The sequence below is a fragment of the Fukomys damarensis genome, unplaced genomic scaffold (genome assembly GCF_012274545.1).
Source record: "Fukomys damarensis isolate Sample0158 unplaced genomic scaffold, DMR_v1.0_HiC HiC_scaffold_19, whole genome shotgun sequence".
Taxonomy (NCBI): domain Eukaryota; kingdom Metazoa; phylum Chordata; class Mammalia; order Rodentia; family Bathyergidae; genus Fukomys; species Fukomys damarensis.
In genome coordinates, this window is record NW_022900931.1 from 18,359,065 (window position 1) to 18,384,140 (window position 25,076).

The 25,076-nt window shown below is 35.2% G+C and overlaps 1 protein-coding gene across 20 annotated transcripts in view; it reads right to left on the reverse strand.

Moving 5' to 3' along the window:
• Positions 1 to 1,387: 1,387 nt before the first annotated feature.
• C2cd5 (C2 calcium dependent domain containing 5) overlaps positions 1,388 to 25,076 on the reverse strand; it is a 91,225-nt gene continuing 67,536 nt past the window's right edge. For 7 of the 20 annotated variants that reach the window (XM_010615470.2, XM_010615433.2, XM_033766284.1 and 4 more), the window contains 11 exons: positions 23,187 to 23,250; positions 22,749 to 22,810; positions 22,283 to 22,381; positions 21,549 to 21,638; positions 20,980 to 21,067; positions 19,860 to 19,946; positions 11,145 to 11,195; positions 10,122 to 10,223; positions 8,683 to 8,873; positions 6,251 to 6,397; positions 1,388 to 2,714 (listed from right to left, as the gene is read on the reverse strand). In XM_010615470.2, the coding sequence (XP_010613772.1) occupies positions 2,583 to 2,714; positions 6,251 to 6,397; positions 8,683 to 8,873; positions 10,122 to 10,223; positions 11,145 to 11,195; positions 19,860 to 19,946; positions 20,980 to 21,067; positions 21,549 to 21,638; positions 22,283 to 22,381; positions 22,749 to 22,810; positions 23,187 to 23,250 (1,113 nt within the window). In that variant the 3' untranslated portion in view covers positions 1,388 to 2,582. Of the gene's footprint in view, positions 2,715 to 6,250; positions 6,398 to 8,682; positions 8,874 to 10,060; positions 10,224 to 11,144; positions 11,196 to 17,232; positions 17,261 to 19,859; positions 19,947 to 20,979; positions 21,068 to 21,548; positions 21,639 to 22,282; positions 22,382 to 22,748; positions 22,811 to 23,186; positions 23,251 to 25,076 lie in introns of those variants that run through there. The other 13 variants (XM_010615489.2, XM_033766285.1, XM_033766288.1 and 10 more) reach the window with 6 other exon arrangements.

Below are 25,076 nucleotides of genomic sequence, written 5' to 3' on the forward strand. Positions count from 1 at the left end.
AAATAATGGAAACAGAGCAAACCAAAACCTATGGGATCCAATAAAAGCAGTGCAAAGAGAAAAGGTTATAACTGTAAAGGCACATATAAAAAGAATAGACTGAATCCAAATAAATAACTTAATGATACATCTCATGGTCCTAGAAAGGAATAATTCAAACCCGAAATTAAAAGAAGAAATTACAAAGATCAAAATGGTAACTAATAAAATTGAAACAAAAAATACAAAGGATCAATGAATGCCTCGGTTCTTTGAAAGCATAGAAAGGGATCTGGAGATGAGAGAGAGGTGAGGAAGAGAAAAGAAAAAGAAACAAGATGTATGTATGTAAACATACTACATATTGAAAACATGTAAGAAAACTGGAAAAAAGAAAAAGCCCATAGGCAAACAGCTGAAGCATCGAACTGGGCAGTTACGAAAATTCCAGCATTCAGAGACGGTTCTAGTCTCCATTCATACAAATTGTGCACACAAATATGGAGACACCAGTCTGTTTTACGAGTCAAATGTTAACACTAATATAAAAGCACAAAATAAAAACTCAGTGACAGCTACATTATTATTCTTGCCTAGAGAGGACTATGGAACTACTAGGCGGCAATCAAAACACAGCTACGGAACAAATGGAGTGATGAATGAAACTATGCAGAGTCATTTCCAGTGAAGTATATCCCTGGCTGAACTGACGTCACCTTTTTGAGAATTAGCTTCATTCCAAGCTACACTCACATTTTTCACTTAGTGTAAGTTTTAAAGTTTTAAAGCTGGACTGTGTGCTTTTGAATTTTTGACTCAGCCGTGTATTGTTTTATTCACACAAACTATTCCGCTTCAAGTATGAAGTAGCGCTCGATGATAGGGCTTCTGTGTGTATATTAATACAAAAATGTATTATTATACTGGCACAAATTGTTTAAAGTACTATGGAAAGCCAGGTGCAGAGGTCCAGGTTTATAACACCAGTGCTTGAGAGGCTGAGGAGGAGGACTGCCGTGAGCTCAAGGTCAGCCTCAAGCACATAGCAAGACCGTGTCTCAAACAACAGCATAAAACCAAAAATTTAGTAACATATTTTACAGATTACTTAAGTTGTTTAGCCATCGAACTGAAAGTTCTATGAGAGCAAGAACTTACGTATGTTTTGTTGGCTAAAACTACACCCTGCAGTGAGGCAGGCATTCCATACAGTCGAATACCTATCTACGTGAAGAGTGAAAATGCCACAATCACGCACATATACACAGCTCCAAAATTAAGAACCGTGCAGATATTTGTTGACGCAAAGAGGCAAAACAAAAAAATTTAGAAAATATTCCAGTTTATAAACTTTTTATTTAAAAAATAAAATTATAAACAAAATACAGAAAAAATATTGACACCTGTGATAACAAGGAAATGATTTAATCTTATGGCAGTTTGTTATTATAGGAGAACAAAATCATTAATTTTATGAAGAAATTTTATTGTGCAAAGGGGTAATGTACTATTTTAGATTCATTTATAATGGGCATTTGGCATGGACAAGAAAAAAGTATTCCTAGGTATACATTCAACATTTGCAGCATATTTACTTCAAGTTACATTTCCAAACACATGCCAGGGCTGGGGATTTAGCTCAGTGGTTCCGCCGCCTACCTCGTAAGTGGAAGGTCTCAAGTTCAATCCCCAGTAACAACAACAACAACAACAGCAAAACCAAAAAAACCACAAAAAACCATACACATGCCAAATACAGTCTAACACCATCAGAAATCTCTAAGACATCACTAAAATTCTGTTCATTTGGTATCAGTGAAATATAATTTTTTGGAAAATTATTTTATGTTCCTACAAGATCAACTGCATTTTCACTACAGCAAATAGTTTCTTCCCACTTGAAGCCAAGCCTCTTCTAGACAGAAGAAATACTAACTCAAAGGTGGAAAGTTAGGAAATTATCTAATATTTCCCCTCCCTCCTCAGAGATATTAAACTTTCAAGAAAAGGATGCCAGTTCTGAAAAATTACTTTTTCTTTCACAGTAGTTAGGATTTATCAAGTGACGTCTTTTTAGAAGATGGCTAAAGCACTTGCCTCTTTCAGTTATTATCTAAATCCTCATCAAAATAGAATATAGTAAGAAACCCACAGTAATTTTCTGAAAAATTTTCTCCATTTTACCTACACATTTCTTAAATCAACTGTTCATTAATAATCTGGATTTCTTCCCCAGTTTTTCTAAATTACATAAGCTATCCTAGTTTCCTGATAAGCTTCCCACTGCATTTTTAAATTATGACTTTATTAAAATCAGAATAAATTACAAACAACTTCATCTTTGCTACAGTTCACACAGACATTTACCTTAAACTACTGAAGGTGTAAGGTTCTATTGGGCTTGTCTGTCTAGACAAAGAAAATGTCAGGATTAGAAATTCTCATGCCTCCGAGAGATTCCAGACAAATCAGATCAACTCATAAGGTATCAATTCTGTCTTAATTATCTCAAATTACATTCATTCTTTCTGTCTATGGAGATAATTAATGACAAAACAATGGAGATGGATGGATTTCGTTTAATGAGATCTGTCTAATTTTCTTCAGGTTGTTACTTCTCCTCCCGTACATAATGGCTGACAGGTGGCAGCAGCTTGCTGAGTTGACGCTACTTCCAAATCAGATTCACGAACAAAAACGACCGCGTCACCACTTACATTTATAAGACACTGTGCCTGCAAAGAACAACAGGACAGGTTCAGTTACACTCAACAGTATGTTCTGATGATTTACCCAGGTGGCAGAGTGGGGTGGAGGGAAAGCACACAGGCTATAATCATTAGGAGAGAAAGACAAGCGGACAGAAAAAAGAAAAAGGGGTAAGAGGACAATTCACAGGAAAAGGGATGCAAAGAGCCCAGGTACATATGCAAAAGTCTTCAAGCCCAATATTAATCAGAGATACAGAAATTATAACTACAGTGAAAGATCATTTCATATATTGACAAGAAAAAAGGTAAAAGTTGGGTATTACCAAGTATTAGCAAGGACAGGAGGCAGCAGGAACACAAGCTGTCAGGGAAGAAGCACCACTTTGGGAAGCAAATGGATAATACCTCATACAGCAGAGAATACACATTTTGTGAGCCACCAACTGTAGTCTCCTATAGTGAAATATTCATATTCCAGAGAGAAATCTTGGGACATATATGTAAAAATGATTAATATGTGGTATTTCGCTGCAGCATGTTTAAAACAGAAAAATATGAAAACCTAAATACAACATAAAATAGGAAGAAAAGAGCTAAAGGTGTAGGGGAAAGTGGGAAGGGTAGGGGAAAGGAAATAAGGGAAAAGAAAAAATATGAGAAAATGAAAATATGGAAATAAAGTGTTTAGAAATAGGGAAGGGAGGAGGGGGTGAAGGGAGGGAAGGGGTATGGGGAAAAAATGAGAACTAAGACCTGTCATGTAGAGGTACAAGAACCCAATGATGAATGTAACTGTACTGTATACCTAAAATGTACCAATAAACTCAATGAGAGAAAAAAAAGAAAACTTAATCAAGAGAATGAAACAATACTCCACTCTAAAATACTAAACAGCAAAGAAAATAAGTGATCTGAAGCTCTATCAATATGAATAAACTCAGATAAATGTCATGACGAATGTGCAGAATGATCTCAAAGGGGGGAAACTTCGGCAATGTGTATGAAAACTACAAAGGCACATGCCCTGACCTAACAATTCTATTCTAATAATTTCCCTACAGATATAATCACACTTGTGCTAATCACTGATATTTCATTTGTTCTTTGTAATACTGTACTAAAGCAACATTCCTTAAAAACAACCTAAGTGTTCCTCAGTAGAAAAATAGTTAAAGGAATTCAGGTTCATCATACCATGGAACATTATTTAGCTTCAATAAAGAATGAGGATACTGGGCCAAGGATTTAGCGCAGCGGTTTGGCGGCCTGCCTTGCAAGCACAAGGACCCAAGTTCAATCCCCGGTACTAAAAAAAGAATGAGGATACTTTTTTGCACTCAAATGGCACAACCATGATGAAAATAATGATAAATGAATAAACAAAAGAGCTATGGAACAATTTATGTAAAAAGGAACATAAACATACAATACCTAAATATATCTGCTTGCATCATCTAAAATCTCTCTAACATGTTTCATGCTCTGAAATATCTCTGGAAGGATCATAAAAACAAACTAACCAGCTAAATAGCTTTGGGTGCACGCAGGGCAGAAGCTGGCTGAGGCTGAGGACAGGAAGAAACATTTCTGTTTACACCCTTTCAATACTCTTAAAATTTTGAGTACTGGACTACCCATTCAAAAGTATATTAAAAATATTTTAACTGAAACACTATATTTACATACATTTATATTTAAATAAAAAAGCATTCACTGGAATGAAAAATCAAGGACAATCCATTCAGAGGAAAGAGCAAATAGGTATGCAGAGGCTTCTGCGGTATCTTTAATATTTTACTTCTGAAGCTGGGTATTCATGTTAAGCGACTATATGTTTTTGAGAATATGCAAGATCTCACAATAAAGTAAAAGTGGCAAAAAAAGGCTAAGTGACATGAAGTATGGCACCTGATGTGTGCACCTAAGCAACAAGCAATAACTGACAGTTACGATTTGGGTACAGGAAAGGGCTGGCTGTGGGAAGGCCTACAGCAGCTGGAAACAAAGGAATGGGGACATATTCTAGCTTTTCTATTTATATCCTTGTACTGTGTGCTTACACAAATAAGCCTCAGTTTTCTCACCTACAATATACTGCAAAGTGCTAGAAATGAAAAAGAGCATAGTTTATTTGAAGAACTAAACGATACACTTGGAGGAAAGGGTATATAAAAGTTAAGAGTGGTGTCAAGGAAGAGATGAGTCTGAAAAAGTAGAAAGATACCAAGTTGTAGAAGACATGACTTAGAAGAAGCTTAAATTTTATCCTGTCCTAAGTCATTAAAGACTGACATTTACAGGATAACAGTCACAACTTTTACATAGTACTGTACTTGCAAGCCATCCATCAGGCACATTATATAATTAACTCATGATGTCCCCAATTTTTATCTCAATATTACAGATGAGGAAACTAAGGTACGGAGAAAAGCTGTTTAAGGGAAGGTGACTTTGAAGCATCACTGTTTTTCTTCAACATCTATTAATGAAGTATACTACACTCTAGGTTTTAAAAAATGTATAAATTACCAAGGAAAGTTGGAAAGAGCAGTAAATGAAGCACCTTTCTGGAGAAACTGATTAAAACTAATGATTTCAAAATAAAGATAAAACCATTTTGAAATTCCATGTCTTTTCAAGACCTACCTCTTTACAGAAGCACTAGAAGATAATTTTTTTCCATGAATAATTAAGGGTACTAAGAATTCCGATGATCTGTCTTTGGTTACAATTATCTAACTATAAAGAGGGGAGCAAAATATATACTTTCATGTGTGTGTGTGTGTGTGTGTGTGTGTGTGTGTGTGTGTGTGTGTTCTTCCCCTGTTCAAATGATGAGTAATTAACCTACATTACAGCTTCCTAAGTGCTGTTTGCCAAGATATTGATTCCCCTTGCTCTCAGGGCAGTCCCCTGGGTCAGAAACACGGGGCCGCGTACGACTAGCCACAAGCACTTTCATCCATTTACTATCATATGTCATACAAATCACATGACTTTCATGTGTGCCAAGAGCAGCAGGTCAGGAAGTACGGCTTTTCCGCTAGCTCAAATTACTCATATCATATTTTTAAACATCTTTAATAATTTTAAGTACTTTATTATCCCAAGTCAAAACTGATTAAAAAAACCTTTATTATCAAATTCAATCTAGCGCTTCTATTCTCCATTAACAAAATGATATGACTTAATAAAGAGGCAGCCTGGCCCCATTATGAGACACTCGTCACCAGTGTGGCAGTTAGACGGAACAGCACCACAGTACACACTAAAGGGAGTCTTTACTCTCCTCAGCCATCACTTGTGTTCCAAATGCCCACCAAGAAAATGGTGGCAACAGTAACTCAGGGATAGAAACTCCAGGAATAGTTACGAATAATGAGACAGCAGCTGAACTATGTGCGACCATGGTTACTTAAAAAAGTCATTAAGATACATTTTAAGTACCTAGAATCAAACAGCTTTAAGAGTAATTCTCTTTTGGACAGAGATGGAGTTGGGTGGCCAAGACGGAAATTCTCAGGTTCCCCTCAAATCAGAGGTTTTCAGCTGTATCTCACCTGGTTTTTATTTGGATTCTCCATGAAGACACACTGCTTCATGATATAGGAGACGACAGCATTCCCGCCTAATGCAGCAACGTGAGCTCGCACCATTGCAAACACTTCAGCAATAAAAGCATGAAGAAAACCACTGACTCCCCCTTCCTAAATAATAATGCACAAAATAATCACATAAAACATAGTATGTAAGAATGCACATAAAATGTCAAAGAATAAATATTACATCCTAAATTATCTTAAACAGGCAGTAATTTAAATTTCTGTCGTAGTAAGGATTTACTGCATGAACAAATCTTTACTGAACACATGACCGCACAGCAATTTACTATCCTACGTTAACCTTCTTTAATTGATGAGCAGAGAATCTGTATTTTGCCCAGGATGAGCTATGACCACACAGGTAGTACTTACTGCATCTGTTTTGCACATTAAATGCTAAAATACCTAATTCAACAGGAACACAAAGTAAGTATTCCATCCGTATTTATTAGGGCATAAATCCAGCATTCTGGGGTACTTTTTCCATGTTCAAAAACAAAGCAGAAATCAAAGGCTGGGCAATAGCTGAAAATGCCTTTCAGTATAAATTTTTCATAAATTCTACTGGAGGCTGTATAGGAAATGTCTAACTTTAAACTGGCAGTTAAGGAAAACTTAACTACAGTGTTTTAAAGCCATGTTATCACATCAAATCATTCTAAAAGGCCAGAGGTTACTATATGTAGTTTTGTAAAGGGATATCTTTTTGTAATTAAAGAATTCAATGAGTTCTTTCAGACTGCTGCCAACTCAATCATAACTTAAAACTTTTTTTTCTTTTACAAATTTTCTCCTACTTATTAAATCGAGAAATTCTGAAGGTTTACAGAGGGCTAATTTTACAAAGAAAGACTAAGAAATGAATATATTTGGGATACACTGCCATAAGGCTAGAACTACCAAGGCTTTGTTGAAGGGAAATGCACCGTGAAGCAATATTTTGGGGGATGAGAACATAAGCGGTAGAGGAGAAATAAGAAGTAATATTTTTGCCAGGGATTTAGCTCAGTGGCACTTCCTGCCTCACAAATGCAAGGTCCTGAGTTTGATCCTCAGCACAGCAAAAAAAAAAAAAAAACAACAACAAAAAAAACAAGTAACATTTTTATGGATACACTACAGTCCTAGCTGCATAGAAGGCTGAGCTGGGAGGGTCACTGGAGCCTAGGAATCAGAGGGCAGCCTGGGCAACACAGCCAGGCCCCGTCTCCAAAAAAGATAAATAAATAAATAAAATAAAGTTTCATGGGTTCAAAATAGTGTATTATCTATGTACTATGAAGAGTAATTAGAAAACATAATTCGCAGTCTGTGGCAGCTTCTAACACTGAACCTTTGTTAAGCTTAAATGGACTTGCTTATCATCTATCTGAGGCTCTATTAAAGGTTTTTGAAAATATCTTATGATAGTTTATTGCCTCAATATACAGTATGAATCTAATGAATCTATCTTATTCATTACATAATCTGTCAGAATCCACTCCTTTCGACATAAATATAGTATTTATTATGTGCCAGGCACTGTGCTGGTGGAGGACAGTAAGCATGATAATGAGATAGGCACCGCCTGCTATTTCTAAGTACTAACTACAGAAACACTTTTAGCGAAACAAGGGGGGAAGAGCACAGCTAAGTCATCTTTATAATGAACACATTTTTTAAAAAATACAAACTGCTCCTGGAAGGAAAATGTAACAGGTCACTGGGTTTCATGCCTCAGTAATTTAACAATTTTCCTAGTCATAATATTAATTTGTTCAGCAGGCTTGCTCTGTAACCTAAGATATAATGTATAATTTTCATTTTTGCTTGTGTCTGAATTCCTGTGTTACCAAACATATAATGAGCTGACTATAATTTCGAACCTTAACCATGCAAGTAATATTTTGCAACCAGTTACTTAAAAAGAAACATAAGTATAATAATATCTAACGTTAGGTAAGAATATGAAGCATATTCTTAAACACTGTTGGAAAGAGTGAAAATTAGCAGCCTCTTTCTCTTTCCAGAGAGAAAAAACGAAATAAGTTAAATTACACAAAATAATTCCACAGACATATATATTAATTACTGAGAAAATTAAGCTGTTCTTTCAGGGCTGCTTTAAACTTTTGATCAAGCAGAAACAATTTTATTTGCTTTATTTACTATAAGATAAAGACCTAGAACTTCTAACAAATTGGTTTAAACTTAACACAACTCTTGTGGTAACACGAACTGCTTTATGAAAGCTAGGATGTCTAATACAGAATCAAAAGGTTATTGAAATGCAAATAAAATGTAAACTTAATTTGTTATTTAGAGGAAGATAGTAATTTGAAATTTGCTTTTATTACTATATCTTCAAGCAGAGAAAATGTTTTTTAAAAAAGTAACCTCTATAACATTACCTCACGAAGAGAAGTGGTTTCCCGAATAAAAAACATGTTAATTATCCCAAGATATTTAGTTATTTTTGCTCCCGGTATGAAAGAAAGAGGTGTCATCTTAACAACTCCAACTGTGGAATTTGCACAAGGTGGAGCAGAACGATTCCGGAAATTTCCTTCACCCATTGGACTTGCTTTTTCAACTGTCACAGCTAAAATTGAAGAAAGAAGAGACTATATTAAGAACAGACACTGGTAAAGAGATTATTCCTAAGGTTTCCAAATAAGTGGTGACAACATTCAGCTTTCTTTGAGGCTAAGCCATGTCATGAGAGAAAAGAAATTATCATGCACTGCATGCAATTAAAAAGGAGAGAGAAAGAAAAACATATGAGGAAATGCTGAAATGGAAGTCTTTGGAAGAAAAATGGCATTCCTGCAAAAGAAAATGTTGATGCAATGCAGCTAACACACACAATGATTGGTTACAAAGTGAAGAAAAAGAAAAAGCGGCAGAGCATTAAAATTATCTGCTGTAGGAACAAATTATTACACGGAGAGTGTGAAAGTTGTTCTACTTCCCAGTACAAGTCTTTCCATCTTTTTCGCACGACTTCATCACTGTCAACTTGTAGATAAACCTTATGTTAACTAGTTGTAAACTTCTTCCTTTCCAAACCGTGTTGACTAAACAAACTCATAATTTTACAATGAGCTTAGCTGTCTAAAAGTTGTTCATATATTAAGAAATAAAGTGGCCATCACTTAGTAACTGCTATAAGCCAGACATGTTATATGTGTATATATGTCTCACAACCACCCAGCAACATAGGTGATCGCTGTCCCCATGGGAATCTGAGGTGCAGAGATATTTAAAAGCTCTCTCAAGGTCACACAGCTATTAAACTGAAACTTCTAGATGTCAAAACTTGATCTGAGTGGCTCCATATCCTATGCTTGAAGTTAGCTCCTTCCTTTTAACGTACTGTAAACTTTCACTCAAATATCATTACTTCAAAATGTACCAAAACACATGAGCCATAAGGAACATAAAAGTAATCGTCCTGAGTCTACCAGATAAATGGGTGAACTCCTTTCTCTGCAGAAGTGCTGTATTCTTTCAGCCCTCTGGCTGTCAGCAAGTTAGAAGGTGCCATTTACTGAGGAGTACGCTGGGTCCTAGCTGAGTGTCTCTGATAAGAGAGCAGGTGATTTCCTTCCATCTAGGAGGAAATATAGTATCTACTTGTGTAACGCTTTAAAACACAGTTCTGCAGTTAAAATTAACAAATCTGAATGCCCTTGTCAAGTATTCCAATGATCATAGTCTGCAGCTTTCACACTCCAATACATGATTGATCAGCAATGTTATTACTGGGAAGTAAGGTCTGGGCTTCACCACTGGGAAATCAGGGATATGCTTCTCAGATCATCACAATGTGGTAGAAACATCCGCCTACTTGTCTTAATTGATCCGCGCCTTATGGTCTGAGCTTTCAGTTTAATGAGCTCTATCCAGCTGCTGCATCTGTCTGCAAAGGAACTGTAATCAACTGACGTTGCTGAAAACACAGACAGAAAACAAAACAACAACAACAAAAAAAGAAAAACAAAGAAAAATATGGATGATGTCTCTTACTGGTCACAACACTCCTTCTGATGATGTAATTTAACTGTAACTTAGAAAAAGGATGGCCCTTTTCAAGTCAGAGGAGAGCAGTGGGAAAGAGTCAAGTTTAGACACTGATTTGTCCACAACCAAGTTCAGTTAGCTGGCTGAGCATTTTTTTGTGTGTGATGTCACCGTTGTATGGCCTCTCGGGGAGAACTCACGTGGCAGCTAACGTAAATATCAAAGAAAGGACCACAGACCGCGCTGTAACTTTAGTCCCATCCTTTTCATTTCCAATAATCTTGTTTTTATTTTAGGATCTGAATTTACAACCCCAGCATTGTGATTCATCCCCTTCCCTATTTTTACTCTAAGATTAAAAAATAAACAGAATGAGAATCTCAAAAGGATACTTGAAAAAAACTGATTAGTCGATTTATCTATTATTAATCTATCTTTTTCACACTATCAGTATAAAAACCAAACGGTCATTTCTGTCAGTATTGTGTGCCTGACTTTTAGCAACAAACCTTCGGGTAATACAGGGTGAGAGGCAGGTGAGAGCCACCTAACAAGTGCTTCTTTTAAAATAGTAACTTCCACACTGCTAAGCTAAAAAACAAAAAAGTAAATAAAAAATAAAGACAATGTTAAGTACTAAAATTTTATTTTGGGAAATTGGGAAACTATTAAAATGCTAAAACCTTTAAATATTTAATGAATTTTTAAAAACACATACTAACTACAATAAAGCCACATTTTGGTGTTTATTCCATTGCCTAGCACATTTCTTCGATGTCTGTAATGTTATGCACCACCAGACTAGAACTTCACATCTTTGGTGACTATTTGCTTAATTAGACAAACTCACCTCTCTGTGCAGCTGGTATACCTGAGTTAGAACTTGCACTCTCCAGGTGTTCTAATAAGACAATATGAACAACATTAGCTTGGATGCTAAGTACAAGCCAGTATGTCTTCTTTGTTGATATCTTCTATAAGCCAGAAGATAGGAGTACATTTTTATGGCTTCATATAAAAGCAAACCAAATAGAAGTATTTTGGCTTAAAATGCAGTTTCTACCGATAAATGAAAACTAGCTCAGTTAATAAATCCCATGCCAATGATGACTGCTTGCTTACTATAATACAAAAACGAATTTCAGAAACTTCACAGTCATGAGAAAATACAGGTATGTGGTGACAAAGGTTAGTAGAATGACAGCAAACTGTGAAGAGACAGAGAAGAGGGTCAATGTGTTGGGACGGATACCTGAAATTAAACAGGGAAGGGGGGAGAAGGCAGTAAGACTGAAGTTTATAAACAAGTTAACGACCTATGCTTCACAGAAAATAAAACGCTGCCCAGCCCTAACCCTTCTTCTCACCAACCTCTTTACCTATCTACCGACAGCTCCCTCTGGTGGTCGCAAGACATTGTAGCTTTAACAGGTCCAGAATCACTCCCTTTCTTTCCAGACACCTCATGAAAGTGACATCCAAAGTTTTCCTGATAGCTTGTTTTTTATAGATATTTCAAGTATTAGAAAAAAAAACTGACGTATTGTTAATGTTCCTGCTCTATTCATACTAACATATTTGAAGTTTTGTTTTGAAGAATTTCACGAAGGAAATAATCATGTTGCCAATTTAGAAAAAAAATGAAAAACACAGAATAATTTGGTCCAGGCAGGATTTATGTATTTATTTATAAATTATAAATCTAGGACATGTAGTTTTCATTTCTATGTTGATGTTTTAGAAATTTTTTTAATCAGTAAAAGTTAAACTATTTAAAAATATGATTTGTAGAGAATGTTACTCCTACTTGGTTGAGTTAAAGCTCCTCCTCCTCCTCCCTACCATTTTTATGAAGCAAGTAACCACTAGTTACTACTGGAGTGTGGACAGCAGTTGGCAGTCCTGAGGGTACCAGGCTGTGGACCTGCCCTGACCGTCATGTCTGCAGATTGCAGATCTAGCTGGAGTCTTCCCGATGTAGGATCTTGAGGAGCAAGAGCCATAGGAAGAAGTCCAGAACATATCTGACAGTCACAGGCTCACCAGATCTCTGGGGTAGCTCGGAATAGGAACAGCATTGGTGCAGAGACTGAGGCAGCACTGGGCCTGCCTCGCTCAGGCTTTTATGTGTATCTAGGAGAGCTCCAGGGCTCTCTGGTTACTGCCGTGCATAGTACACACTCGGTGGGTGTACAAGTACAGAAAGCAGAGGTGGGATGAGGAAGTCTATGAAAAATTTTTAATGCAGAATCGAGGCGGATGGCCAAAATCATTGTGAAAATCAGTAAAATGAAATTCTCTTCTATAACTCAGTATTATTTGGTAAGACTGAATTCCACTTAGCAGAATATGATTTAATGACAAAGTACATAGAAAGCACATACTTAAACATATACTGTTTGTTCCTATGTCTAAGCCAAATCACATGTGAAAAACAAGGTACAAATCAATTTGAAAAGTATTTATGTTCTAAAAAAGGATGAAAAGAGACTAAGCTATTAAGAGTAGTTTTTTGCCAGACGGTGGTGGTGCACACCTATAATCCCAGCACTCGGGAGGCTGAGGCAGGAGGATCGCTGAGAGTTCGAGACCAGCCTGGGCTACACAATGAGTTCCAGATCAGTCTCAACTACATAGTGAGACCCTGTCTCAAAAAAAAGAGTAGTTTTTCTTTTGGGTAAAATGGAGGAAGAAAGGAAGTTTTATTCTGGCCTATCTGATTTTTACATTTATTTGATTTTTTTTTTTTTTTTTGCTATATATAATTATTATTCCCCCTCTCCAAATTTAAAGAGTGGGGAAGAAGGGCAGGGGTGTTTAATACCTGACTGTAAATATAAAGGCATTTGAATTAAAATCTCAAAAACAACGTTTTTAAATTGGAGACATTCTTCAGAGGAAGGTTGAGGGAGATGTTTTAATCTCACTTAAGGAAAACAGGGTTAGATTTAAACATACTTACTATGATTTTAGTTTTTCTCTCACAGAAAAGGGCCAAGACCCTTTACTTGCCCGAACACTGGCATCTCAGAATAATTTAAATCTCTTAAACCCCTAAGGCCTTGGCCTCTCAATTCCTCAGCACTGTCCCTCCCTCTCCCTCCCTCCCTCTCTCTCTCTCCCTTCTCCAGAAGCAGACTGAGTGCGGTGCTCACTCCCTCTGGCTTCTCCTCCCTGCTATCTGTTTCTCTCTCTCTCTCTCTCTCTCTCTCTCTCTCTCTCTCTCTCTCTCTCTCTCTCTCAGTTTGGCTTCCAAAGTAATAGGCTTTTCAAAGAGAAGATACTACAGATAAAGCAATCTGGCTCATTGACAGACTGGTGGCTGTGGTTAAAAAGAACACACAATCCCTAGGGTGAAATTAAAAGATGACAGATTTCATTATTTAAGGGTATTTAAGGGTGGAAATCTCATTACAAGTCACTGTGGCTTTGTTGAGGACTTGGTGCTCAGTTCTGCGCCCCTGTACAACTCTGTGGAAGACTTTGAAACAAACACTTCTTACATTAGATCCACATTCCATCCTTAAAGGGAGCCTTCGGCAAGTCACACAGCAGCCTGCTCTTAAAATCTGCTTTCCCATCTACTATAAGAAAAAGCTTATTTTGCTTTTTTTTTTTTTTTAAAGAAAGCCATCACTGAGTGATAGCCTACCGTTCCCAAATAAATAGCCCTAGAAACTTAGCAAAGCAGGACCACAGCTTTATTTTTCTCGTACTGCTACTCCAGCAATATTTAGCAAGCCCCATGTCCAGAATTGTGAGGAGGCAAACTAATTCAGATTAAAAGCAGTTGAATGGAAATCAGCGTACTGATGACAAAAGGAAAAAATGTGGCAAGGATTCTTGCCATTTTCCAAAGCTTCTGAAGCTTGAGACTCCTTTATTGTTCTGAATAATTTGTCATCACTAATGACAAGGGTATTGCTTAGCTGAATACCACTGTGATGGGTTGAATATTTATTTGCTCTAACATGTATATTGAAATTTAACTGCCACTGAAATAGAATTTAAAAAATGGGACCTTTAAGAGATAAGTTAGCCAACTGAGGGCTCCACAGCAAAACCCTACCACAAAATTTAAAAAAAATTTTTAAAGATCTGGGGATCCCAGTACAGGGGTGTGATGGTGGTGAGAGGACAAGTCTGGTCCCCTCTGGCTCTAGTTTTACTATTCCTCCACTTTAAGCTGCAGTACAGCCTTTGTCCAGAAGCCAGAATTTCCCAGAACCACAAGCCAATAAATTCTGTTCTTTATATATTGGACTAAGAGTTCTATAATAATCACTAAGTCTTTTGATTTTCTATTCTATTCTATTTCTATTCCCTTTGTATCATCAGAAAAAAACTTCAGACAATGTTATCTGGAAGTCTTTTTAAAAAATTATTAAAAATGAAAAAATTCCTCCAAATAAAGATTCTCAGGCCAGGTGTGGTGGCACACGCCTGTAATCCCAGCACTCAGGAGCCTGAGGCAGGAGGATCACTGGAAATTCAAGACCAGCCTAGGCTACGTAGTGAGTTCCAGGTCAGTCTTGACTACACAGTGAGACCCTGACTCAAAAAACCAAAACAAAACAAAACAAGATTCTCTAGCAGATTAAAATATACAAAGGCTGGTGTCTAAATTTTGTGCTTTATTTTCTCATTTAAACATTTTCAGTTTTAAGTTAACGTGATCAAAACTGGGTTTTATGCTACTTTAGGCATTTCCATCAATGCACAACATATTGGTTGGCTGCCATATAGCTATGACTTAATGGATTAATGACTGTAGGCAACAAAAGATGTATCTGATCATCCAGTATAAATCTATCCACAGTGGTGACCAAATATTGATGGGCTGATAATGAAACTGCCATATTATAAATTATTAAGGTACAGAGGAAGATGGAAATAGCCTCAACTTGGTCACAAAGAAATAATTCAACAGCAACATACAAGGAATACACACATTAAATGACCATGACAACTAATTTTTCTACTTGGGTCATTTAAGTTTTCAACTAAATGTATACAAACTCTCAGCCACCTGTCTTTTATCTTTAATCCCCTTCTGACATGTTCCTGCACCCATTTCTAGGCGTCCTCTCTTCGTACTACTATTCTTTATAGCTTTCTTCTAAATAATCTGAGTCATTACTTTTTATTCCCTGTGTCTCTGCTCCTGTATTTTATTCACATCAAGCCGTCTTGAAGAAAAGAATAATAAAGATTCTTTACTCCTACTTCTCCCTCAATTCCCATTTCTTCCTTCCTTCTCATCTCTTAGCTGAGTTTTATATCATTTTCTTCTCTTTAGTTTCTATTTTCCTCATTCTCTGCTCTCTTCAGCATCTCTCTCCTTACTTCAAGGCCAGCCACTGATTTTTCTGGCCGTCTAATTACAAGGAAAACATTATTAGTAGCTACCGTTTGGTCACAATGACAAAATATACCATACTTTTAAAAAAGAAAAAGCAGACATGAAATAGTGTTAGTATAGAAATAGTTTTATTTAGATATGATAATAATAAATTCTATATAGTTAAGAATTCAGAACCATTAGCAGGAAAAAAGCTAATTTCAGAGTCTCTGTGGGTTCATATTTCTAAGTGCTAGTTTAAAATAATTAAACCATTAAATTAAAACAGTTATAAACTATCTTTTAAAATCAAATTTGGTTTGAAAAAAGAAAAGGTTAACTCTTACAGTGTACTATAAATAAAAAAACTTCCAATGTGGAAACCTAATTATAGAATACAATATATTCTAAGTATAAGCCAACTTGTTTTCCTTTATAATGAAAGCCAGATTTTAACCTATGCTTGCTGCATTACTCAGCAGTGGTTATTAACTGTACTTCTGCTACTGAACATGAAGAAATCATCTAGCATAAAGCACAAAACCTGGTGAGTATAAAAAATTTTCTTCCATAATTTTGACAGCATTAAAAATTTTTACAGCATTAAACTCTCAGTATTTTAATAAAACTATTATTCTGCCTATAGTACAATGTACTTGATAAACCTTTATTTTGAAATTCTACTTATGGTGCTAGCGAGTGAACCCATGCCCTCAACTACAATCTATAGAAATATCTGGGTTATTTCTCTTTACCTAGGCTTCCCATTCTTCATACATTTACTACCTCTTTCTTCTACATATCTCATTTTTAAAGTATCTTAAAAACCATTTCAAGGGGCCGGGTGGTTCCACTGCCTGCCTCAAAAATGCAAGGACCCAAGTTCACTCCCCTCACCAAAAAAAAATTTCAGAGAAAAACAGATGTAGATATTAATAATGAGAAAAAAAAATCATGAAGCTGGCATAAAAAATTTGGTATCGACAAACAGCCCCAGGAAAACATACATGACTTATGCTGATACGACATCAGCTATGTCGCTCTTAGTATATTATCAAGGGATTTTGCTGATCTCACATGATAACATCCTTTAAGAAATTAGTAAAGCTCAGCACCTTTTAATAGTTCAAATCAATCCAGATAACTAGGCAAGGGAACACCAAATCAACCACAAATGTGAGCTATGCTATTTTGTTACTTGAAAAAACAAAATTAAATACAATAAATGATGTGAGAAAAAAAATTGAACATGGATGGACAATTCAGGCCCACACTGACTCTACACGGTGAACTAGGATAATGAGATTTGAGTGTCATTTCTTTCCCAAAACATTCATGTATTTGCAATAAACATAAAAAGATAACAAAAGGTTTATCTACAAGTGAAAAGATGGAAGCATTAATAAACATACTATGCTTAGCTCTTAAAATTACTCTCCCTGTCAAAATAAAAGGAAATAAATTTTATAAATCATCCTATTTGTGGTAAGAATATCAAATGTAACTACAGTTCAGTTACTAGATTTAAAACAAAAACAAAAAACCATCAGCTTAGCTAGCCAATGAACAAAACTATAAAAACTAAACATTTATTTACCAACATCAGTAATTGACTTTTAAGCCTCCTGTAGTTGCATATAAGAAAAGAGATAAGACTTTTGAGCATTTACTATTCAACATTCTTACCTTTATCTCTCCTGTCTCCCCTAAATTGCTAAGCTTGAATGTTTAGACATTTCTGTTCTCCGTTTAACACTTTCCATCCCGTAACAGCACATCATTACTCCATTCATTTTATGAGGTGCTAATAATACACATTTCAGACCTTTGCAAAACCCATTTCACCCTAAAATTCCCCAAACTACTTTGAAGTAACTTTTAAAAACATATTTAGCCCATGTCCTCCTAAAAAGATTTGAGGAAACAGACAATAAACGTGCAACATGAACCACAATTTATAAAAGTATTTATGAAAAGGTACAATACACTTTTAAGTATTTACTGATGGTTTTAAAATGTTCACATTCGAGAAAGACCAAATATATTTTGCAGTTAAGCAGTGTAAAAAGTTGAACATATATATTAGTATTGAATGTGATGATACTGATAAATTATGATGATGATAAAGGTGGCATGGTCTAATCAAGTAGTTTTCAAACTTTTAAAATCCTTTCTTCAAATATAGAATATCAATGTCTAAAGGCCACTGAGACGAAGCTGTTCTGAGTCAGAGGTAGAGCATCCAGAGACCTATCTTATTCCCTCTTCTTCTCCTTTTCACCCTGAAGCACCTCTGAAAACCGCCTGTGGTTTAGAGAACTCATTGGCTTCATCAATTAGAAGCTTCTTGAAAACATTTAACAATTACAGAAGCTATGCATGATCTCAGGCAGTAATTCAGTTTTTGTTTTTTTTAATAATGTGAGCCTTTAATTGAAGAATTGTGAAACACAGAAACCCAATGAATCACAGAACTTTAAAGACTAGAGAAAAGTTTAACCCTTTCACATTTTATACATGAGAGCCCTAAGCTCCCACACTTTATTGACAGCATAACTCAGAAGACAGATCGGTTGTGTTTTTATTCTACCTCATAGCCCCAGCCATGCTGCCTAAAATAAGTTGCAAATATTTTACATACTGTTAAAAAGCACTACTCAAATGTTTCTTACCTTGTTCTTTAGTTCAGTGTATCATTTTGCACTAATAACTACATAAGCGTTAGTTATGATTCCCTTTAAAGACATTTTCTGAAATCAATATAGATAAAGCAATATAGATAAAGCAAACTAGTAGAGCTCAAATCTAACCATGTGCAGAATTTAACAACATGGTAAAGTTGCACTGATACACACCTCAATTACACCAATAGCTAACCCTAGAGATTAACAATTCTTCAATACTTTTTTGTTGATTAGCTCTTAGGGGGATTCTGCCCCCATTTCAAAGTAAGGAGAATGAAATGAGACCTTAAACGGATTTGTACCTAATTCTGTATAAGTTTCTATGTAAAATAAGTGTTTAAAAAACAATACTTGCTCTTCAGTGAATGAAAGGACTCTTGACAATAATGCCTTCTGTCTGGAGCTTATATTTCATTCAGGTATCTGAACTCAGATTGCCTTTGATTTTGATTTTTCCTCTCTGTTCTTTGAAGGAAGTTGAGGAAATCTAAAATTCCCTATGGAGTTCTAAATCAGAATTTTATGTGAAGAAAAGGCAAGATGACCAAAGTTACTAGGTGAGAAAGTTCAAAATCTAAAAAGTTTTCTTTTAATTTGCAAAATAAGACTATATCCACTTATCTGCATATATAGGCCTTGTACTGATTTAGTACAGATTACAGTGACATATGCAGAGCAAATATAAAACTATTATTTTATATGTAATTTGGTATCAGATAAAATAATTAATTTCACTAGTCTTATAAAATAAAAATTACATAGTTGATTTTAAATAACATAAGTACAGTTTCTGAGAAATATTAAGAAAAAACACAAATGATATTTATTAAATATGTAATATAATTAGGTACAGTAGTTTTGAAGTCATATAATTTAAAAAATCACACCAAAATCAGAAAGTAAATAGAAAAAGATACCTCCCACATTTCTCCAAAGACTGTACAGATCAAAATACATTTATTTCTATTAAATTAAGGAGTAATTATTTTGCATTTTTTAAAATGGCCATTGTCTTATAAGTACATAACAATGTTCTGTAATTATAGTTACAAGCACACAATAGAGCTCATCTCTGTCTCACTCCTATTTCCCCTACACAAAACCTTTCCATGTATTTTCTGAAGAAAAGCATTCTGGTATCCATGAAAACTCCAAAATTTTTGAAAGGTTCAAATATTATTGGAAAAATTTACTAGATATTCTATGTGTTAACGTTATGCTGGGAAATCAAATTCTTTTGAAATATGAGAATGGAATATCGTATGAAAAATTACCTTAATAAATTTATGCTCAAATTACTTGAGAAATCAAGAAGAGTATTACTTTCTCGCATTTATGAACACAGAGAAACAATGAAATAATAAAGGATGAATCTTAAGATTAAGAAAGATGCCTACGCCTCACGAGCACAAGGACCCAAGTTCGATCCCCAGTACCAAAAAAGAAAGAAAGAAAGAAAGAAAGACTGCCTGTAACCTAAAGGCAGATGACAAGAACCGCACACTGGGATTTGTGTTTGCATCTCTCTTGTGTAACCAACCTTTAGCTGGTGGAAAAGGATGAGAAGGAAGCGAATCTGAACAAAGTTCCAGTGGAAACTGCAGAAGTTCTTCATTGTCTGTAGAGGCTTGAGAGGCAAGAAAATACCAGTATTTAGTAATGACCTAGTGTTAATTTTTTTTTAAATTAAGAACCTATGATAATGTATGTACTTTGTGTGGGTTTTTTCTCTACCTCACACTGATTCACTCAGGCTATATTTTCCCTGGTTCCTTCTTTGGGAACCCTTCATCTGCATGATGCTGAGTGGGGTGCTACGTACACTGAAGAATGATTATGGATTTTAAAAGATGAATACCTGTAAATCACAGTTATTACCTATACTATTAGTTTATGTAGCACTTAAAACAGCCATTACCTACTTTCTTTGATTAAATGATAAATACCATTTAATATGTCTATCTGGTATGAGTGCAATGCTGGTATCTTATAAGTGTCACACATGTGGAATGTAATCAATTTTAAAATGTTTAAGCTAAGCATGAATATTTTAACTAGTAAGTCACTTAAATTTAGAAAGGATTACATTCCTCCCCTGTCTTTTTTTTGTGGTACTAGGGATTGAACTCAAGACCTTGCACTTGCGAGGCAGGCATGACACCACTGAGCTAAATCCCCTGCCCTCCCTGCCTTTTTTTGTTAGAAGTTTTTAATTATTTGGATTTCTTTGTAATATATTAAAAATACTACTTCCTAAACTTTATTAGACTAAAAGCACCTCTGAGAAGTAGTTGACTGCAATGGAAATTTTCCTGAAATAAGCAGACGTAAAGGACACAAATTTGTTTATTACACTGGTGGATTCTTGTGTACCTTGAAGTTCTCCCCCAGAAATCTTGTATAGGAGACCCCAAATTACCACAGAATTAATATACTATAATCTAAGTCTAAAAACAGCATTCCTCATGTAAATACCAACTACCTAATCATGTGTGAAAAATATCAACAGATATTTGTTTATCTACAGTTATCTCAATAAACATGAAGAAAAAAGTGATAAAATACCTCTTCAAAAAACAAGCTGCTTATTTATCTGCCTCTATATTTTATTGATGAACTATAATGTAAATAAACTGTATTTCCCATTTATAAAAGTTTACCTCTTTGTAGTGATTTTTCAATATGTGTTTTTGTGGTCTGTAAAGCCTGATTTTTGTCAAAAGTTATCGCAACTGCTGTGACTGTAACCTAGAATTATAGAAAAAAACTGTCATTAACAGAATAATCAGTCCAAAAATTAAGTTTCATACACATCTCCCAGCACTATGGAACAACCTGTATCACCTGGCTAATTTGCCTTTCCTGGTTAAGATCCTCAACCAGAATCACACATTTTTATGCACAATTTAAAGCTATACTAAGGCTAACATAAATAGCTAAACTCAGATACTCCAGAAAGAGCTCGAGTGTTATCTAAAAGATGAAAACTATGAAATCCCACACAATGAATACGCATCCTGTTCCATGTATGTTGGAGCAGACTTCTGAGCCCATCTTTAGCCAGAGCACAGAAAACTGAAAAACATGAACTGATCCATACTAACTATACGTTTTAAAACATTTTGGGGTAAAACAGTATGTGCTTATATTATTCAATTATGGCAAAACTGTAATACTGAAACATCAGATAAAAGCTAGAAACCTTCTTTAATGACAGACTCTTAATTACCTGAATTAATTCATCTTCAGGCAGAGATACTGTGAAATTTACATGGCAAAGGCAGCAGGGAATCATAGATCGTAGTTTAAAATACAGGCTCTACACAAAAGAAAATATTAGTAATTTCATTTAAAAATATATAAAAGCTGATTTTTCATAATATATAGCATATTGCGGCAAGGCAAAAGATTAAAAGATAAAACAAAAATGGTCCACTTGTTTTGTCTATTCTTACATTAAGATTACATTCTTAATACTTAAACAGAGAAAAGGATTTAATCATACTTGTCAATAAGTCATAAAATACTATAATAGGCTATTTATTTATTGATTTATTTATTTATTTTTTGAGACAGGGTCTCACACTATGTAGTTGAGACTGACCTGGAACTCACTAGGTAGCCCAGGCTGGTCTCGAACTCACAGTGATCCTCCTGTCTCAGCCTCCCAAGTGCTGGGATTACAGGTGTGCGCCACCACACCCAGCATTATAATAGGCTTTTTAAAAATTTACACATATTGTTAAATTTTAAGCTCTTAACTTAAACCATTTTTCTTTCATAGTATGATCTTTTGTTAACAAAGGTAACTTTCAATTCACTGGTAACAAAAGGTAAGGTTGACAGGTATGTATATAAAGACACTTTAATTATATAAGTTGTTATAAATAATAAAATTTTCTTTTGTAATTTCATCATTGGGGTGGGAGACTTTTAAATAAAATTTAATCAGAAGGTTCTTACCTTGAGCAAATTTTCACATAAATCATTAAAATTCTTGTTGAGAGCCTGATTAGTCAGGTTAAGGCTGCTTAATCTGATTACTCTCACTGACGTGAACATCTGAATGTGGAGAGAAGGGCCAGGGATTTAGCTCAGTGGTTCCGTTACCTGCCTTGCAAGTGCAGGGACCAGAGTTCAATCCCCAGTACAAACCACAAAAAAAAACAACAACAACAAACAAACAAACAAAAAAACCCCAATAAATATATGTGGAGAGAAAAAAAAACAACATGCCATTTTATCATTTGTAACTAAATACTGTAATACTTGATAGTACTGCCAGATAACGAACAATTATAACTAACGTGGCAAAAAAAAGAATAGCATTTTAAATTCCCATAAGTAAAAAAGAAGCAGACACTATAATTAGATAAAACTTATTAAAATAATTTATGTGGTATTTGCTTAAAATTAATAAAAGGCTTACCTGTATTTCTGATGTCCAGTTATTTATACCAGGCATAATTTCTGTATTACAACTATAAAAGCCTGCCAAAATAATATAATTAAAATATATGAGAACATTTTAATGATTTGGTTGCTAGCAACATTTTTACCAATTATTATATGAAATTCTGACTTTCATTCCTTTCATTCTTTTAATGTGAACCTCTGTACCTTCAGGAGATTTTAAACCCTTCTAATAAATTACAGGAATTTTTTCACGTATGCAGATAAAAGGATTTAAAATTATTTCCATCTAAGTTCTATGTTATATGTTTTAAACCCTGAAGCAGGAAAGCATATGAAAGAATGTGACAGTATAATAAAGCCTTTATAATAAGATTAATACTATAACAATTATGATCTAAAACACTGACATCTAAAACTGGTTTCATTTCCAAGGTAACTGTTTCCTGTTCACCTGAAGGAGGAGGAACATCAGTAAGCAAAGAATGGACATCTTCCATGGCATCAGTGTCATCAATCTGAAAATAAAAGATTAAAGCTATTATATATTAGTAATAAATATATAATTACTTCAAAAGTTTTAATTTTTTTTTTTTTTGGTACCAGGGATCAAACTCGGGACCTTGTGCTTGCAAGACAGGCAGCAGCACCACTGAGCTAAATCCCCAGCTCAAAACTTTAAAATTTTTTATTATTTACTAAGTAAAAGCCTTAAACATTAATAAAGAGCACAGCCATTTTTCAATAAATCAAAAATGAAAAAAATTCTAATATCGGTAAATTTCCCCGTGGTAACAATTCCAAGTACTTCTAAGTGAAATATTTTACATATAAAAGCATGCTGAATTAAAAAAAACTAGGCTTTTGTAAACTTTTATGAGAATATGTTTCAAAAGACAAACCCTAAACAACTTTTATCCTATTTTGCTTACATTAATAAAATGTAATTCAAATTTTTTTTTTTTTTTGGTACCAGGGATTGAACTTGGGCCCTTGCACTTGCAAGGCAGGGAGCAGAACCACTAAGCCAAAACCCCAGACCCCTTCAAAAAAATCTTTTGAACAAATGCGCAACTGCTTTCCAGTGGACTTGAGTAGGGATAAAATATCAAGGCCTATCTAAAGTAAGTCCAAATTCCATCACAACATTCCACTGTGAATAACAGTGATGACACTCAGCTGGACATACTCTGATAAGTAACTGCACATCACCACGGCCTTACTTAGATTCAAGCACTTTCACCTCCATTGTGGCTTAAGCCATCCACAGTTGTGGCCATATCTCAACCCACTGTTCCCCAAAATGGTGTGTAAAAGACACTGCTCTGTCACCATGTCTCTTCTCTTACTCAATCTGCCTCTTGAACTCAGTCCTCTGCCCATATTTGAAGCATTTTTGGTTCTGTGTGCTTCTCTACTCAACTAGGATCTTAGGACCTAACACATGAGCAATGCTCAGATTTAATCTCAGATACTGCTCAGTCACCTGGAGAGTTGATAGAGCAGACTCCTGGGCTCCCTCTTGAAATTTCCTTTGCTTAGGGTGTGGTCGGGACAGGGATTCATGTTTTCTGCAAGCTCCCAGACAGTGTTTATGGGACAAGCACACTTCAGCAGCACTGCTCCAAATACCCTGAAAACTTTCCCTTGACATAGGCCAAGTTTTATGTATTAATCATTCCCAAATCAGAAAATCACAGGGAAAGGTATAAAACCATACAGAATGGGTATTCTGTGAATTCATACTTTCATCTCAGGCCTTGTGCATCCCTCAAGGCTGATGTCCTCATTACAGTCGCCTGCAGTTTCAGACTAAATCTCCAGTCCTGCCCCACCTCAACTGTATTACTTGCTTCCTGCTTCAGTGACACTGAAACAATTCACTTTTTTTTCCTCTCAGTTTGCATCCTCATTTACTTGCCATTTCTAAAACATCAGAAGGAAGATTTCTTGTCTTTTTCAAAACTAACAGGAAAGGGTAGGGAGACAGACTTGTGAGGGAGAAGATGCCATAAAAAGCTTTTGTGCCACCATTGTTCTCTGGGAAAGTTACTGAAATGTTCTAAGGGCCATTTATAATTAAAAACAAACTATAATTTCTTAATTCAGCAAGGAATTATACTCAGAATTTGCAGTGCTTAGTCATACATATTACATAATAATACAATTAAAGAATTGTGGGATAAAAGAGACAGGAGAGACTACCAGGGATTAATTAGGTGCACCTTGACTCGGCTGGACTCCTGTTCAAAAAGACTGAGCAGAGAAACAAAATTTTCCAGCTTACATATATATATATATATATATATATATATGTATGTATATATATATATATATATATATA